Source organism: Artemia sp. Qi Xiang Cuo, chromosome 1 (genome assembly GCF_049724085.1).
Source record: "Artemia sp. Qi Xiang Cuo chromosome 1, ASM4972408v1, whole genome shotgun sequence".
Lineage (NCBI taxonomy): Eukaryota > Metazoa > Arthropoda > Branchiopoda > Anostraca > Artemiidae > Artemia > Artemia sp. Qi Xiang Cuo.
In genome coordinates this window covers 7,349,637-7,368,631 of record NC_142794.1, presented here as the reverse complement: position 1 = coordinate 7,368,631, position 18,995 = coordinate 7,349,637, and the positions used below count along the sequence as shown (strand labels likewise).

The following is an 18,995-nucleotide window of genomic DNA, read 5'->3' as shown; positions in this document are numbered from 1 at the left end:
CAGTAGCTAGCAACCTAGTAGGAGACAATCATACCTCATAGCTATAATAAAGATACAAGATGACGCCCCATAGTAAAAAAAAAATTCCTATAACTCCTAAAACTAGAATCAGATCAGATCAGAAGACAAAACACACTATTAGAATCGCAATGTCCAATACCCCTGTACAGGAAACTAAATGTCCCTTGGCTTGAAAAACAAGAAAAATATATTGGTTTGAAAATCAAGAGTAGTGGCTAAACCACGATATTAGACGCACCCATCAAAAGTTACAAGCCAGAGAAAATTCGTCTTATTTTCAAAAAAGAGGAAATCACACCCTAAAAGTCCCAGAATCTTAATGAAAATCACTCCATCCGATTTGGCGTATCGAAGAACCTTATTGTAGAAGTTTCAAGCTCCTATCTCAAAATGTGGAATTTTGTATTTGTTGCCAGAACGATGCATGTTGAAAGATCACGGATGCGTGTTTTTTTTCCAGGGGCGATCGTATCAACTCCTTGGTCCTAGAATGTCATGAGAGGGCTCATTCAAATGGAAATTAAAAGTTCTAGTGCCTTTTTTAATTAAAAAAAAGAGAATCTCTTTATACAAAAAACTACATTTTTGATGTCTTTTCATACAGCGGTCTTTTCAAAGGTATTTGGTTTATGAATAGTCTGGGTTGCAGCGGTAGTACATTAAAAGACGATCATTCGAAGAACATACCATTGCATATATTGGACTTAGTCAGCTGCTCGATTCCTTGAAAAGAAATCTTATTTGTCAACTGAAACTAAAATAATTCCAGAAAATTTTAAACAAAATAATTTTATTTAACTGCAAAGTGCAAAAATATTTATGGTGTCTGATCAATAATTTCCATCTTTTGTTTCAAACCAGAAAAAAACCTTAAATTTTAGAATTAGCTTGGTTTTCCTTTTGCTTCAACTGACTCGCTACGCCATTCTTTGCGCCATTGATTTTATTTCATCTCAGTTCAAAGCTATTATTGTATCCTGGAACCAAACTTTTTGGCTTAACCAGTAAAGTACATTAAGGAACGAACTGTAATCCATAGTAACTGAAGCAATAAATATGAAAAGGAATCATAATATAAATGTTGATACAACATCCGGGTTGCAGCGGTAGCTAGCAACCTAGTAAGAGACGATTACGCACCCTAGTAAAAATTAAAGTAACACATAACTCTTAAAAATAGGTTCAGATCAAAACAAGAAGTACATTATTAGAACTACCTTGTCCAAAACCTCTAAGAAATTTACCGTCCCTAGGCTGGAATAACAGGTAAAATATATTGGCTTGAAAATCAAGAAAGTTGGCTGTAACCATGATATTCTCTACATATGGCATCTTTTTTTCTTTCCGTTCTTTTTCCTCCTCAGCCAGCTGCGCACTGGAAAATCATAGAGATCCGTATAATGGCTCATTTGAAAGGAAATTGCCGCATCTAGTGCCTTTTGTAATTAAAAATTAAATAGTTTTAAAATATGTAAATTTTCACCAAAAAAACATTTTTTTCGTTAAAACACACCAAAAAGTACTGCATTTTTTCAACAAAAAAACTGCAATTTTTGTTAAAACACACCAAAAAGTACTGCATTTTACATATTAATGGATAATTATATATAGAAAAAACCATACTGACAAACACCATTTATGATGAACTAAACCGGTCCTTTATGTAATCATTTTCCAAACATTCTTACCTGTCTCATTTACAAGGGATTCACCAGCATACAACTCGTCTTCTTCACTAGTATATGCATTATCTTGTCGAAAGATAAACGTCTATACGTATTGCATTCACTTATTACGTCGTATATTGTTACAATCTACGATTATGGCGTCATCACTCATCAGGCTTGTATATGAAAATGCAACTTGTTTCTAAAAGTGATTCTATTTTAAAAATCTTTTGTTAATTTTTACAGTAAAGAACGATTAAGAAATATAAAAACCCATAGCTCCTAAAAAAGGAGTCATATCAAAACAAAAAGTTCACCATTAGAGCCGCCTTATACGAAACCCCAGTATAGTAAACTTTCTGTCCCTTGGCTTGAACAGCAAGGGAAATATATTGGCTCGAAAATCAAGAAAAGTGGCAGCCACTACAACATTCTGCCTAAACGGGATATTTTTTTCTTTTTTCTTTTGTTTTCAGAGATAGCTTGGCACTGGAATATCGTAGAGAGTTGTTCAATAGCTCATTTTAAAGGAAATTAGTTGGGTTACAAATCTACACTAACTAAAATAAATTATTTCTAAAAGAGAATAAATTTTTCCACCAAAAACTGCATTTTTGATGTCTTTTCACACTGCAGTCTTTCAAATATAATCGTATACCAGCGGTAAGATTTAAATTACATTAAATGACCATCATTAGGATAACAAAAAATTACATACATTTGAATTAGTTTTACATTAAAGGACTATCATTGGAATAACAAACAATTGCATACATCGGAATTAGTTAGCTACTTGATTGTTTGAGGTTGGTCTCTTACTATTTCAAAGAAGAAAAAGCCGTAGTCTTTTTCCTGTTTGTAATCAGTTTGTTATCCGGGTTGTTATAATAAAGATCCGGGTTGCAGCGGTAGCTAGCATTCTGGGTTGCAGCGGTAGGTAGCAAACTAGTAAGAGACGATCACGTCCAATGTTAAGAAATCCGGGTTGAAGCGGTAGCTAGCAACCTAGTAAGAGACGATCACGTCCAATGTTAAGAAATATAAAAACCCCTAACTCCTAAAAAAAGAGTCAGGTCAAAACAAAAATTACACCATTAGAACCGCCTTGTCCGAAACCCCTACAAAGGAAACTTACCGGCCTTTGGCTTGAATAACAAAGAAAATATATTGGCTTGAAAATCAAGAAAATTGACTTTAACCACGTTATTCTCCACAAACGGCATATTTTTTTCTTTCTTTTTTCTTTTCCACAGATAGCTTGGTACTGGAACATCGTAGAGAGTTGTTCAATGGCTCATTTTAAAGGAAATCTCTAGATCTAGATCTATTTGTACTTAATTTTTTTTAAATAATAATTTTTTACGACAAACTTAATTTTTTATGTACAATATTGATCAATGACATCATATTCGTTGGATTTAGTTAGTATTACATAAAGGCTCGATCATCGAATTTAAGCTGAAACTAAGTAAAGGACAATTATGCCTCCATATATTCAAAGTGATGTATAAGATTTCCCATTGCACCTGTAAACTGTTCCACAGTTGCCGGTTCATACCTTGGAAGCTTTTCATTAAATCCGGGTTGCAGCGGTAGCTAGCAACCTAGTAAGAGACTTTCACGTCCAATGTTAAGAAATATAAAAACCCATAGCTCCTACAAAGGGAGTCAAAACAAAAAGTACACCATTAGAACCGCCTTGTCCGAAACCCCTGTATAGTAAAATTTCTGTCCCTTGGCTTGAACAGCAAGGGAAATATATTAGCTTGAACATCAAGAAAAGTGGCAGCTACTACAGGATTCTCCACAAATGGCATATTTTTTTCTCTTTTTTTCTTTGTTTCCAGAGATAGCTTGGCACTGGAACATCGTAGATAGTTGTTCAATGGCTCTTTTAAAAGGAAATTAATAGGGTTAAAAATTTATTGTAACTAAAATAAATTATTTCTAAAAGAGAATAAATTTTTCCACCAAAAAATGCATTTTTGATGTCTTTTCATACTGCAGTCTTTCAAACATAATACCAGCGGTAAGATCTGAACCCACGCCTCCGAAGAGACTGGTGGCTAACACCAGTGCCTTGGACCACTCGGCCAGGCTGCCTTTCATAAATATATATGTGTATCCGGGTTGCAGAAGTAGCTAGCAACCTAGTAAGAGACGATCAGTCTAATGCTAAGAAATATAAAAACCCAAAACTCCTAAAAATTGAGTCATCCGGGTTGCAGCGGTAGCTAGCAACATAGTAAGAGACGATGCTAAGAAATATAAAAACCCCTAACTCCTAAAAAAAGAGTCAGATCAGAACAAAAAGTACACCATTAGAACCGCCTTATCCGAAACCCCTGTTTAGTAAAATTTCTGTGCCTTGGCTTGAACAGCAAGGGAAATATATTGGCTTGAAAATCAAGATAATGGCAGCTACTACAACATTCTGCCTAAACGGGATATTTTTTTTCTTTTTTCTTTGTTTCCAGAGATAGCTTGGCACTGGAACATCGTAGATATTTGTTCAATAGCTCATTTTAAAGGAAATTAATTGGGTTAAAATTTATAGTAACTAAAATAAATTATTTCAAAAAGAGAATAAATTTTGCCACTAAAAACTGTATTTTTGATATCTTTTCACACTGCAGTCTTTCAAACATAATACCATCGGTAAGATTTGAACCCACGCCTCCGAAGAGACTGGTGGCTAACACCAGTGCCTTGGACCACTCGGCCAGGCTGCCTCTCATAAATAATATATATGTGAATTTGGGTTGCAGCAGTAGCTAGCAACCAAGTAAGAGACGATCAGTCCAATGCTAAGAAATATAAAAACCCAAAACTCCTAAAAATAGAGTCAAATCAAAACAAAAGTACATCATTAGAACTACCTTGTCTGAAACCCTACTAGATAAATAATGGGTGTCATCATAGTTTTATATTAGAGCTATGACGTGATTAGAAAAACACGAAATTATATTGTTGTTTCTGAAGACGTCATGAAATAATACCATTGCGCCATGACGTCATGAAATAAAATCATTACGCCATGACGTCATAATTTCTATATAAGAAACGTCAAAACTGTAAATGGTTTCATTCGTGAATACATAATGATTATCCGGGTTGCAATGGTAGCTAGCAACCTAGTAAGAGACGATCACGTCCAATGTTAAGAAATGTAAAAACCCATAGTTCCTAAAAAAGGAGTCAGATCAAAACAAAAAGTACACCATTAGAGCCGCCTTGTCCGAAACCCCTTGAAAGGAAACTTACCGCCCTTTGGCTTGAACAGCAAGGGAAATATATTGGCTTGAATATCAAGAAAATTGACTTTAACCACGTTATTCTCCACAAACGGGATATTTTTTCTTTTTTTCTTCTTTTCCAGAGATAGCTTTGCACTAGAACATCGTAGAGAGTTGTTTAATGGCTCATTTTAAAGGAAATTAATTGGGTTAAAAACCTTTTGTAACTAAAACAAATTATTTTAAAACAGGATAATCCGGGTTGCAGCGGTAGCTAGCAACCTAGTAAGAGACGATCACATCTAATGTTAAGAAATATAAAAACCCCTAACTCCTAAGAAAAGAGTCAGATCAAAACAAAAATTACACCATTAAAACCACCTTGTCTGAAACTTCCCTATAGTTAACTTTCTGTCCCTTGGCTTGAATAACAAAGAAAATATATTGGCTTGAAAATCAAGAAAAATGGCAGCTACTACAACATTCTGCCTAAACGGGATATTTTTTTTTATTTCCGCTTGATTTTCCTCCTCAACTAGCTGGGCACTGGAAAATCCTAGAGAGCTGTATAATAGCTCATTTTAAAGGAAATTGCAACATCTAGTCACTTTTGTAATTAAAAATAAAATACTTTTAAAGTAGAATCAATTTTGTCAAAAAAATTGCATTTTTGATGTATTTTCATGCTGCAGTCTTTTCAAAGATATTTAAATTTTGAAGCAATCAAACAGTTCATGGTAATGAAATCTATAGTAATAATAACTACTTGTCTCAATAGTAACCGACACTCTAAAGAATTATAATAAAGAACCACCTCTTGCCTATACTAAATTATATAGGCCACTCAACTATGGTATAGGTAAGTAAAGTTTACATAAAGGACTGATATAGTTCATTATGGTAAAGAACGAATTCTAGGCCATAGTAACTAATTTAATTTTGAAAAGAAGAAATTTACATAAAGGACCGATATAGTTCATCATAAAAGGAATTTGTCAATTAGGTTTTTTTTACATAATTATCCTTTACTATGTAAAACGCAGTAATTTTTGGGGGTTTTATCAAAAAATTTATTTGTTAACTGAATCTAGAATAATTCCTGAAAATTTTAAATATAATAATTTTATTTAACTGCAAACTGCAAAAATATTTATGATGTCTGAACAATAATTCAAATTTTTGGATTCAAACCAGTATACATTAATCCAGTAAGGGACGATCACGCCAAATGTTAAAAATGAAATAGGTCTTATATCCTAAAACTAGAATCACATCAAAAAACGGTGTACACTATTAGAATCAAACAGTTCGTAGTAACGAAATGTATAGTAAGAGTTACATTAAAGAATAGTTAATTATAAATGAGGAATCGTTATAATAAAGATTGAACTCTTGCTTTTGCTAACTTGCGTAGGCAACTTAACTATAGTTAAGATTACATCCAGGTTGCAGCGGTAGCTAGCAACCTAGTAATTGACGATCACGTCCAATGTTAAGAAATGTAAAAACCCATAGTTCCTAAAAAAGGAGTCAGATCCAATTCAAATGTACACCATTAGAACCGCCTTGTCCGAAACCCCTTGAAAGGAAACTTACCGCCCTTTGGCTTGAACAGCAAGGGAAATATATTGGCTTGAAAATCAAGAAAAGTGGCAGCTACTACAACATTCTGCCTAAACGGGATATTTTTTTTTCTTTTTTTCTTCTTTTCCAGAAATAGCTTGACACTGGAATATCGTAGAGAGTTGTTCAATGGCTCATTTTAAAGGAAATTAATTGGGTTAAAAATCTATAGTAACTAAAATAAATTTTTCTAAAACAGGACAAATTTTTCAATTAAAAACTGGATTTTTTATGTCTTTTCATACTTCAGTTTTTTCAAAGATATTTGATTTTTGTACATAAATCATAATTCAGTCTTTTCAAAGATATTTGATTTTTGTACATAAATCATAATCGTATTCCAGCGGTAAGATTTGAACCAGCGTTCCGGGTTGCAGCGGTAGCTAGCAACCTAGTAAGAGACGATCACGTCCAATGTTAAGAAATATAAAAACCCCTAACTCCTAAAAACAGAGTCAGATCAAAACAAAAAGTACACCATTAGAAACGCCTTGTCCAAAAACCCTATAAAGGAAACTTACCGCCCTGCGGCTTGAATAACAAAGAAAATATATTGGCTTGATAATCAAGAAAATTAACTTTAACCACGTTATTCTCCGCAAACGGGATATTTTTTCTTTCTTTCTTTTCCACAGATAGCTTGGCACTGGAACATCGTAGAGAGTTGTTCAATGGCTCATTTTAAAGGAAATCTCTAGATCTAGCGCTATTTGTACTAAATTTTTTTTTTAAATTAATTTTATAATAAAGAACGAACATTTTACCGATTATCTACTAATAACCATATATGACGTAATAAGTGACATGACGTAATATCTAAAACCTATTGTGTACTAATAACCATATACGAATTAATTACCGATGTGACGTAAAAATTGAAAAATTTTATTTTATTTTATTTTCGTTTTTAGTTAAGAATCGCTAAAGTTATAGACTGCAAAAATATTTATGGTGTCTGAACTATAGTTTTAATCTTTTAATTTAGACTAGAAAAATACCTGAAAATTTAAAATTTAGTTTAATTTTTTGTTAGGTTCTTGATACTTGATACGTGACATAAACATTCAACTAAATTTTCTAAATGAAAATGGCTTTAAAGAATCTTGTCGGACAAAAAATTATGAACGAAGTACTCAAAAGTAAACAGATGCGATTGGAGAGTTCTTGTTGTTGATCGGCTTTCAATGAGAATGGTGTCTGCCTGCTGTAAAATGCAGGAATTTGCCTCAGAAGGAATCACAATTGTTGAGGATATAAACAAAAGTAAGGAGCCATTGCGTCATTTGGAAGCGGTTTATCTTTTGACTCCTACAAACGATTCTATAAAACCTCTCATCGCAGATTTTGGATGTCCAGGGAGAACTCAGTACAAGGCTGCTCATGTATTTTTTACTGAAGCCTGTCCAGAAGAGCTCTTTAACGAACTTTGCAAGCACATCTCTGGAAAGTATATAAAAACTTTGAAAGAAATCAACATTGCTTTCCTTCCATATGAAAGTCAGGTCTTTTCACTTGATTTTCCTGATGGTTTCCAATGTTACTATAATCAAAACAAAGCCTCGCAAAGGACTGCTGCAATGAAAGAATGGCAGAGCAAATTGCCACCCTTTGTGCTACATTAGGGGAATATCCTACTGTGAGATATCGAGCTGATAACGAGAGAAATATCGAATTTGCCCAAATTGTTCAGCACAAGCTTGATGGTTACAAAGCAGATGAGCCTACAATGGGAGATGGCCCTGAGAAGTCCCGTTCACAACTTTTAATCATTGATCATGGGGTTGATGGCGTCTCACCTCTGTTGCATGAACTTACATTTCAAGCCATGGCATATGATTTGCTTCCCATTGAAAATGATGTATACAAGTACTTGAATTCAGGTGTGGAAAAAGATGTCCTTCTTGATGAAAATGATGACAAGTGGAAAGAACTACGGCATCAGCACATTGCAGTAGTTTCGCAAAACATTACGAAGAACTTGAAGACCTTTGTTGATTCAAAGAAGAGTCTGACTGCTGGTGACAAGTCATCAATTCGTGATCTATCTATGATGATCAAGAAAATGCCACAGTATCAAAAGGAGCTAAGTAACTACTCTTCACTCCTGAATCTAGCTGAAGACTGTATGAATAAATACGAGAGTGACGTCCGTCTTCTTTGTAAAGTTGAACAGGACTTGGCAATGGGTGTTGACGCTGAAGGAGAGAAAGTCAAAGATCCAATGCGACTAATTGTTCCTTTGCTTCTTGAAGAAAATGTTTCTCCCATGGACAAGATTCGTATAATTCTCCTCTACATTTTGTCGAAAAACGGAATATCTGGAGAAAATCTGACTAAACTTATTCAACATGCGGCAATACCAGACCCTGAACGACCCATCATCACCAACATGACAAACCTTGGGTTCTGTGTCATCAATGAGGGAGGTCGTAGAAAGCAGTGGTGTCCAAATCGCAAGGAAAGAGAGCAGACTTACCAGATGTCCCGTTGAACTCCTATTATCAAGGATGTAATGAAGGATGCCATTGATGATAAACTTGATGAAGAGCATTTTCCTTATCTTGCTGGACGAGCTGCATCGACTGGTGCTAGAGGAATACCCACCAGTGCTCGTTATGGACAGTGGCATAAGGACAGATCACAGCAAAATATGAAAAACGTTCCACGGCTGATAGTTTTCATCGTTGGCGGTGCCACATTTTCAGAGATTCGTTGTGCTTACGAAGTTACGAAAGCTATTAATACTTGGGAAGTTATCATTGGATCCACCCACATAATAAGCCCAGAAGAATTTTTGAAGGATCTAAAGCAGCTGTCTGAATAGAAAATATTCAAGGCATTGCTGGCCGATGCTGTGCCAATAGGAGCCACAGATGAATATAGCACTGTTATATGACTAATTTGGAACTGGTTATTGTTTTCTAATTATAACTTATCCAAATAAAGCAATAGTAATTGACAAAAAAAAAAAAAAAAAAAAAAAAAAAAAAAAAAAAAAAACACGGCGTTGCGATATCAAGATAGCGTAACGAAAGATGCAGCCGTGATTACAGCTGTGAAATTTTTTACGAGGGAGACTCTTCGAGAAAACCATGAACAACTGAACGAGATAGCAGACAGTTTTGGTGAGCAGTATGTGAAAGAAAGGCGTAGTCAAGCTTCGAGAGAAACGCTAGCCAGTGATATGTATGATACTGTGAAACTATTGAGCTCTGTAACTGAGTTTAAGACACGGTTCACCATTTGGAAATTATCCGAAGTACCGAAAATTCCACAAGACACTTTTACAACCTTGTGTGTGAAAGTTAACGAATACACGGATAAGATTGACAGTGTTATGTTACAATAAAGAACGACATCTAGCCCATGTTAACTGAAATATAAATAGGGATTATGTTTTTTCCATCAGTATCATGGCTGTAGAGATGGCTGAAACCTAGTTACATTAAAAGACGATCATTGGAATAACAAACAATTGCATACATTGTTATAATAAAGATCGAACTCTTCCCTATACTAACTTGCATACGCAACTTCACTATAGTTAAGATTACAGTATTTATGTTATACATCATTATAAATTATAAAAGGTTCAAATGTTCGAAGATTATAGAGTTAAAATTACATTAAAAGACGATCACTGAAATAACATAACATTCCAAACATTGGACTTAGATAGCTACTTGATTTTTTGAGTTTCGTCTCTTACTATTTAAAAGAAGAAAAAGCCGTAGGATTTTTCCAGTTTGTTACATAAAGGATCGATAACGTTCATGAAAATCCGGGTTGCAGCGGTAGCTAGCAACCTAGGAAGAGACGATCACGTCCAATGTTAAGAAAAATAAAAACCCATAACTCCTAAAAAAAGAGTCAGATCAAAAAAATGTACACCATTTGAACTGCCTTGTCCGAAACCCCTGTATAGGGAAATTTCTGTCCCTCGGCGTGAACAGCAAGGGATATATAGTGGCTTGAAAATCAAGAGAAGTGGCGGCTACTATAATATTCTGCCTAAACTGCATATTGTTTTCTTTTCCACAGATAGCTTGGCACTTGAACATCGTGTATAGTTATTCAATGGCTCATCTTAAAGAAATTAATTGGGTTAAAAATCTTTTGTAACTTAAACAAATTATTTCTAAGAGAGAATAAATTTTTCAATTAAAAACTGCATTTTTTATGTCTTTTCATACTGCAGTCTTTTCAAAGATATTTTTTTTTGTACATAAATCATAATCGCATACCGGCGGTAATCTGGGTTGCAGCGGTAGCTAGCAACCTAGTAAGAGACGATCACCTCCAATGTAAAGAAATATAAAACCCCTCAACTATTAAAAAAAAGAGTCAGATCAAAACAAAAAGTACACCATTAGAACCGCCTTGTCCGAAACCTCTATAAAGGAAACTTACCGCCCTTTGGCTTGAATAACAAAGAAAATATATTGGCTTGAAAATCAAGCAAATTGACTTTTACCACGTTATTCTCCACAAACGGGATATTTTTTTCTTTCCGCTTGATTTTCCTTCTCAGCTAGCTGGGCACTGGAAAATCATAGAAAGCTGTATAATAGCTCAGTTTAAAGGAAATTGCAACATCTAGTGCCTTTTGAAATTAAAAATAAAATACTTTTTAAAGTAGAATCAATTTTGTCAAAAAAATTGCAATTTTGATGCATTTTCATGCTGCAGTCTTTTCAAAGATATTTGAATTTTGAAGCAATCAAACAGTTCATGGTAATGAACTCTATAGTAATAATAGCTACTTGTCTCAATAGTAACCGAAACTCCTGGAACCAAAATCTTCTTTTTTGGCTTAATCGCTAAAATTATTATGTAAACTGCAAAAATATCTATGATGCCTAATCAGTAATAGTAATTTCTTAATTTAAACAACAAAAATACATGAAAATTTTATAATTAGTTTTACTTTTTGTCTCGTGGAAGAAAATTTTTTTTCATCTCAGTTCAAAGTTATTATTGTATCCTGGAACCAAACTTTTTTTGGTTTGTAACCCGTAAAGTAAGTATCTCCTTATTATTGTCTTATAATTGCAATTATTTTAGTTTTCTGTCCAGAATCGCTAAACTTATTATGTAAACTGCAAAAATATTTATGGTGTCTAACCAATAATACTAATTTTGTAATTCAAACAAGATAAATACCTGAAAATTTAAAAATTAGTTTTTTTATGCTAGGTTTTAGATAGTCGACACGGGGTATTGTGTACTTAATAATTTTAAACCTTGAAAAAATATGGTCTCGCTTGAAAGGAAAAAAAGAAAGAATAACCAAAAAAACTATCAAAATCGAGCAATCCAAATTTCTACTAATAAAAAACTTTACTACACAAAAAATAAAGATAACATCCTGAAATATAAGACAAGTTTATTTAAAAGAGATATAGTAAAGAATATAATAAAGAACGACCTCTTGCCTGTACTAAATTTTATACGCCACTTAATTATAGTATAGGTTATCCGGGTTGCAGCGGTAGCTAGCAACCTAGTAAGAGACGATCACGTCCAATGTTAAGAAATATAAAAACCCCTAACTCCTAAAAAAAGAGTCAGATGAAAACAAAAAGTACACCATTAGAACCGCTTTGTTCGAAACCCCGATACAGGAAACTTACCGCCCTTTGGCTTGAATAACAAAGAAAATATATTGGCTTGAAAATCAAGAAAATTGACTTTAACCCCGTTGTTCTCCACAAATGGGATATTTTTTTTTCTTTCTTCTTTTCCACAGATAGCTTGGCACTGGAACATAGTAGAGAGTTGTTCAATGGCTCATTTTAAAGGAAATCTCTAGATCTAGCGCCTTTTGCACTTAATTTTTTTTTAATTAATTATTTTTTACAAAAAACTTAATTTTTTATATACAATATTGATCAATGACGTCATAGTCGTTGGATGTAGTTAGTATTACATAAAGGCTCGATCATCGAATTTAAGCTGAAACTAAGTAAAGGAGAATTATGCCTCCATATATTCACAGTGATGAATAAGATTTCCCATTACATCTGTAAACTGTTCCACAGTTGCCGGTCCATACCTTGGAAGCTTTTCACTAAACATGCAACATTCTTTTGGATATTACTATGATTATAATAAAGATCGAACTCTTCCCTATTCTAACTTGCATAGGCAACTTCACTATAGTTAAGATTACAGTATTTATATTATGACATTGCAAAAGGTATGAGAAAAAATTGCAAAACTCTGTAAACTGCAAAAATATCTAGAATGTTTGAGTAATCATATGCCAGCGGTGGGATTTGAACCCGCGCCTCCGAAAAGACCGGTGGCTAACACCAGTGCCTTTGACCACTCGGCCACGCTGCCTCTCATGTGAGTCCGGGTTGCAGCAGTAGCTAGCAACCTAGTACGAGACGATCAGTCGAATGCTAAGAAATATAAAAACCCAGAACTCCTAAAAAATAGAGTCAGATCAAAACAAAAGTATATCATTAGAGCCACCTTGTCTGAAACCCTACTAGATAAATAATGAATGTCGTCATAGTTTTATTAGAGCTATGACGTGAATAGAAAAACACGACATTATGTTATCTGGGTTGCAGCGGTAGCTAGCAATCCGGGTTGCAGCGGTAGCGTCCAATGTTAAGAAATATAAAAGCCTATAGTTCCTAACAAAGGAGTCAGATCAAATTCAAAAGTATTTATAGTAGCACGCAAGTTAAAAAAAACAGTACTACACAGACAACAGAGATAGTATCTTGAAAAGAGAAAAGCAAAGGTATTGAATCGACTAGGCGTATCGAGAAGTAATAATTGAGAGAGCAAAACAAAACAGGCAAGATGTGTTATCAAAATGATGAAGATTATAGACATGCAAAAATTGTGACAGCCAAACAAAAGTTCAAGGAGAGTTATCACAATGATGAAGATTACCGCATCAAATATAAGAAAAACCAAAAGCAAAGGTATTCAACCGTCCAGGTGTATCGAGAAGTAAAAATTGAGACAGCCAAACAAAAGATCAAGGAGCGTTATCAAAATGATAAACTTTATAGAGAAGCAACAATTGAGCAGGCTAGACAAAAGAGCAAGGAACGGTATGATAATGATAAAGTTATAATAAAGAACGACCTCTTGCCTCTACTAAATTTTATAAGCCACTTAACTATAGTGCTGGCTAGTACAATTATATTTAAGGCCAATATATTAAAATTTTCCATTAAAAGACGACCGTTGGAATAAAAACCCATTACATACATCTGATTTAGTTAGCTATTTGATTGCTTAAGGCTAGTCTCTTACTATTTCAAAGAAGAAAAAGCCGTAGGCTTTTTCTTGTTTGTAATCAATTTGAAATATTTATAATAAATAACAGACTCTAGCCAATAGTAACTTAAATATTTTATATAAAGATGTTTAGTAAAGAATGGGCTCAAGTCCAAAGGATCCGGGTTGCAGCGGTAGCTAGCAACCTAGTAAGAGACGATCACATCCAATGTTAAGAAATATAAAACCCCCTAACTCCTAAAAAAAGAGATCAAAACAAATCAAAACAAAAAGTATACCATTAGAACCGCCTTGTCCTAAACCCTTATGAAGGAAACTTACCGCCCTTTGGCTTGAATAACAAAGAAAATATATTGGCTTGAAAATCAAGAAAATTGACTTTAACCACGTTATTCTACACAAACGGGATATTTTTTTCTTTCCGCTTTTTATTTCTCCTCAGCTAGCTGGGCACTGGAAAATCATAGAGAGCTGTATAATAGCTCATTTTAAAGAAAAGTGCTACTACATATTGTGCCTTTTGTAATTAAAAATAAAATATTTTTTTAAAATAGAATCAATTTTGACAAAAAAATTGAATTTTTGATGTATTTCATACTGCAGTCTTTTCAAAGATATTTGAATTTTGAAGCAATCAAACAGTTCATGGTAATGAACTCTATAGTAATAATATCTACTTGTCTCAATAGCAACCGAAACTCCTGGAACCAAAATTTTCTTTTTTTGGCATAATCGCTAAAGTTATTATGTAAACTGTAAAAATATTCATGATGCCTAATCAGTAATAGTTTATATTAAAAGACAATCATTAGAAGATCAAACCATCGCATGTATTTGACTTGTTTGCTAGTAGATATAGTTATAATAAAGAACAAACTCTTGCCCTTAGTTACCTATGTCAAATTATGTAATTAATTTCCCCTGATTTTGTTTTAAAAATAATTCCCACACCGGGATTCGAACCCAAGCTAATTGGTTGAGAGACAACTATCCTAAGCCACTAGACCCTATGAGATGCGTGTAGAAAGCTAATTAATTGTTTTATGATATTACAATAAAGAACGACACCTAGCCCATTTTAAATGAAACATAAATAGGGATTATGTAATTTCCATCAGTATCATGTCTGTAGAGACGGCTGATACCTAGTAAAGAACAAACCATTACAGCAAAGAACATTTCATGATAAAGATTGATCAATGATGCCATAATCAAAGTTTGTAGCCAGGTCGTCTCTTACTATTCCAATTAAGAAAAAACCATATGCTTTTTCCTGTTTGCAATTTCACATCATCCGCGTTGCGGTGGTAGCTAACAACCTAGTAAGAGACGATCACGTCCAATGTTAAGAAATATATAAACCCATAACTCCTAAAATTACAGTAAAGAACGAACCTTAGCCAATAGTCAAAGATGATCATTAGAAGAACAAACCATAGCTTACGTTGGACATAGTTAGATGCCTGATTTTTTTAGAGTTACAACAAGGAACGAACTGAATCCATAGTAACTTAATTATTAAATCAAACGGTTCGTGGTCATAATAAAGAGCTGTTTAATGGCTCATTTTAAAGGAAACTGCTGTATATAGAAACCTTTTGTAATTAACAAAATTAATTTTTATTATAAAACAAATTCTTACGATATGGTAAAGAACTAACTCTAGGCGATAGTAACTAATTTAATTTTGAAAAGAAAGAATAACGGCAGAGACCTAAATGGTAGCATTCGTAAGCTACATTTCATAAGAACCGTCCACCGGGATTTGAACTCGGAGCACAGGATTCAAAGTCTTAAGTGCTAAGGGCAACTCGCCCCCCCCCCCTACGCCCATCATTCCCCCAAAAACATCGAATCAAAATTTTGAGATAGCCATATTGTTCAGCGTAATTGATTTCCATATAGAAAATAGGTTTTTGAGGAGGACACTCCCCCACAACCCTCAGGGTAAGGGTTTTAAGTTATGCCGTTGGGGCATATAATCCGGGTTGCAGAGGTAGCTAGCAACCTCCGGGTTGCAGCGGTAGCTAGCAACCTAGTAAGAGACGATCACGTCCAATGTTAAGAAATATAAAAACCCATAGATCCTAACAAAGGAGTCAGGTCAAAACAAAAAGTACACCATTAGAACCGCCTTTTCCGAAACTCCTGTATAGGAAACTTTCTGTCCCTTGGCTTGAACAGCAAGGGAAATATATTGGCTTGAAAATCAAGAAAAGTGGCAGCTACTACAACATTCTGCCTAAACGGGATATTTTGTTTTTCTTTTCTACAGATAGCTTGGCACTGGAACATCGTAGAAAGTTGTTCAATGGCTCATTTTAAAGGAAATTAATTGGGTTAAAAATATTTTCTAACTAAAATAAATTATTTCCAAGAGAGAATAAATGTTTCAATTAAAAACTGCATTTTTGATGTCTTTTCATACTGCAGTCTTTTCAAAGATACATAAAGGATCGATGTCAATCAAGAGAATCTAATCTAGTACTAACTAATAGAAGTTTTGTTTAGACTTTAAATAGATAAATGTGTAAAAATTCCCTCTGGCAGGATTTGAACCTCCAGCCTTCGGATTGGAATTTGAACACTTTATTCACTGCGACATGCGGCTTTCAATGGCCCTACTTTTAAATAATTTATGTTTTACTTAAATGATCCGGGTTGCAGCGGTAGCTAGCAACCTAGTAGGAAACGATCACTTCCAATTTTAAGAAATATAAAAACCCATAACTCCTAAAACAATTACAGTAAAGAACGAACCTCCAGCACATAGTAACTAAAATCAGATTATAATCAATATTAAAGATAGATCAGTGATGTCATAAGCGTAGGTTGTAGCCAGGTCATCTCTTACTATTCCAATTAAGAAAAAGCCATAGGCTTTTTCCTGTTTGTAATACAGTAAGGTACAATTAAGAGTACATAAAGGACCGATATAGATTATCATATATGTTGAATTAAAAAATTAAAATCAAAAATTAAAATTATAGATCCGACTTCGTATCTATAAATTTTTCAATTAAAAACTGCATTTTTGATGTCTTTTCATACAGCAGTCTTTCAAAGATTTTCGATTTTTGTACATAAATCATAATCGTATACCAGCGGTAAGATTTGAACCCATGCCTCCAAAGAGACTGGTGGCTAACACCATCCGGGTTGCAGCTTACAGTAAAGAACGATCTCTCTCCCATACTAACTGATATATGGTGGTTCCAGGTGTAGTTACATAAAGGACGAATATAGCTCATCATAAATAGTGTTTGTCAATTATCCGGGTTGCAGCGGTAGCTAGCAACCTAGTCCGGGTTGCAGCGGTAGCTAGCAACCTAGTAAGAGACGATCACGTCCAATGTTACTAAATATAAAAACTCATAGTTCCTAAAAAAGGAGTCAGATCAAAACAAAAAGTACACCATTAGAACCGCCTTGTCCGAAACCCCTGTATAGGAAACTTTTTATAATAAAGAATGACCTCTGGCCTCTACTAAATTTTATAGGCCACTTAACTATAATGTAGGCTAGTACAGTTATATTTAAGACCAATGTAATAAAATTTTCCATTAAAAGGCGACCATTTGAATAAAAACCCACTACATACATTTGATTTAGTTAGCTATTTGATTGCTTAAGGCTAGTCTCTTACTATTTCAAAGAAGAAAAAGCCGTAGGCTTTTTCCTGTTTGTAATCAATTAGAAAGATTTATAATAAAGAACAAACTCTAGCCAATAGTAACTTAAATATTTTATATAAAGATACTTAGTAAAGAATGGGCTCAAGTCCAAAGGAACTGAACCCTTTGGTTCATTCATATAATTATAATAAAGAACGACCTCTTGCCTATACTAAATTATAAAGGCCACTTAACTATAGTATAGGTTAGTAAATTTACATTAAAAGACGATCACTGAAATAACAAACCATTCCATACATTGGACTTAGTTAGCTACTTGATTGTTTGAGTTTTGTCTCTTACTATTTAAAAGAAGAAAAAGCCGTAGGCTTTTTCCTGTTTGTATTTATAGTTAAAAAACGAATTATAATAATGAACGACCTCTTTCCTATCCGGGTTGCAGCGGCAGCTAGCAACCTAGTAAGAGACGATCACGTCCAATGTTAAGAAATATAAAAACCCATAGTTCCTAACAAACTAGTCAAATCAAAACAAAAAGTACACCATTAGAACCGCCTTGTCCGAAACCCCTGTATAGGAAATTTTCTTTCCCTTGGCTTGAACAGCAAGAGAAATATATTGGCTTGAAAATCAAGAAAATTGACTTTAACCACGTTATTCTCCACAAACGGGATATTTTTTTCTTTTTTTCTTTTTTTTTTGTATCCAGAGATAGCTTGGCACTGGAACATCGTAGAGGGTTGTTAAATAGCTCATTTTAAAGGAAATTAATTGGGATAAAAATCTATAGTAACTAAAATAAATTATTTCTAAAAGAGAATAAATTTTTCCACCAAAAACTGCATTTTTGATGTCTTTTCACACTGCAGTCTTTCAAACATAATCGTATACCAGCGGTAAGATTTGAACCCACGCCTCCGAAGAGACTGGTGGCTAACACCAGTGCCTTGGACCACTCGGCCAGGCTGCCTCTCATAAATAAATATATATATGTGAATTTGGGTTGCAGCACTAGCTAGCAACCTAGTAAGAGACGATCAGTCTAATGCTAAGAAATATAAAACCCAAAACTCCTAAAAATAGAATCAGATCAAAACAAAAGTACATAATTAGAATTACCTTGTCTGAAACCCTACTAGATAAATAATGAAAATCATCATAGTTTTATATTAGAGCTATGACGTGAATGGAAAAACACGAAATTATATTGCTGTTTCTGAAGACGTCATGAAATAATACCATTGCGCCATGACATCATGAAATAAAATCATTACGCCGTGACGTCATAATTAGTATATAAGAAAAGTCAAAACTGTAAATTCTCTCATTCTGGATTAGATATATAATAAAGAACGACCTCTAGCCTATACCTTAGGGTTTTTAGTATATGTCTTTGTAAGACTAATGATTTAGAAAAAATTCTTGGAACACCTCCTCAAGAAAAAGTATTTTTAACTGTGTTTTTCTGGGTTGCAGTGGTAGCCAGCAATCTAGTAAGAGACGATCACGTCCAATGTTAAGAAATAGCAATTGAGAAAAGGAGCAAT

At 34.0% G+C, this 18,995-nt stretch overlaps 2 protein-coding genes across 2 annotated transcripts in view; both read left to right on the top strand.

The window, feature by feature from the left end:
• The window catches only part of LOC148955972 (uncharacterized), a 325,370-nt gene that overhangs the window by 159,821 nt on the left and 146,554 nt on the right, over window positions 1-18,995 (top strand). The window lies entirely within an intron of this gene.
• On the top strand, window positions 7,635-9,473 carry LOC148955974 (protein ROP-like). Its single transcript, XM_089093380.1, is given in 3 exon segments — window positions 7,635-7,693; window positions 7,695-8,122; window positions 8,125-9,473. Coding segments are annotated over 3 exon segments (1,734 nt in total). The 3' UTR covers window positions 9,372-9,473.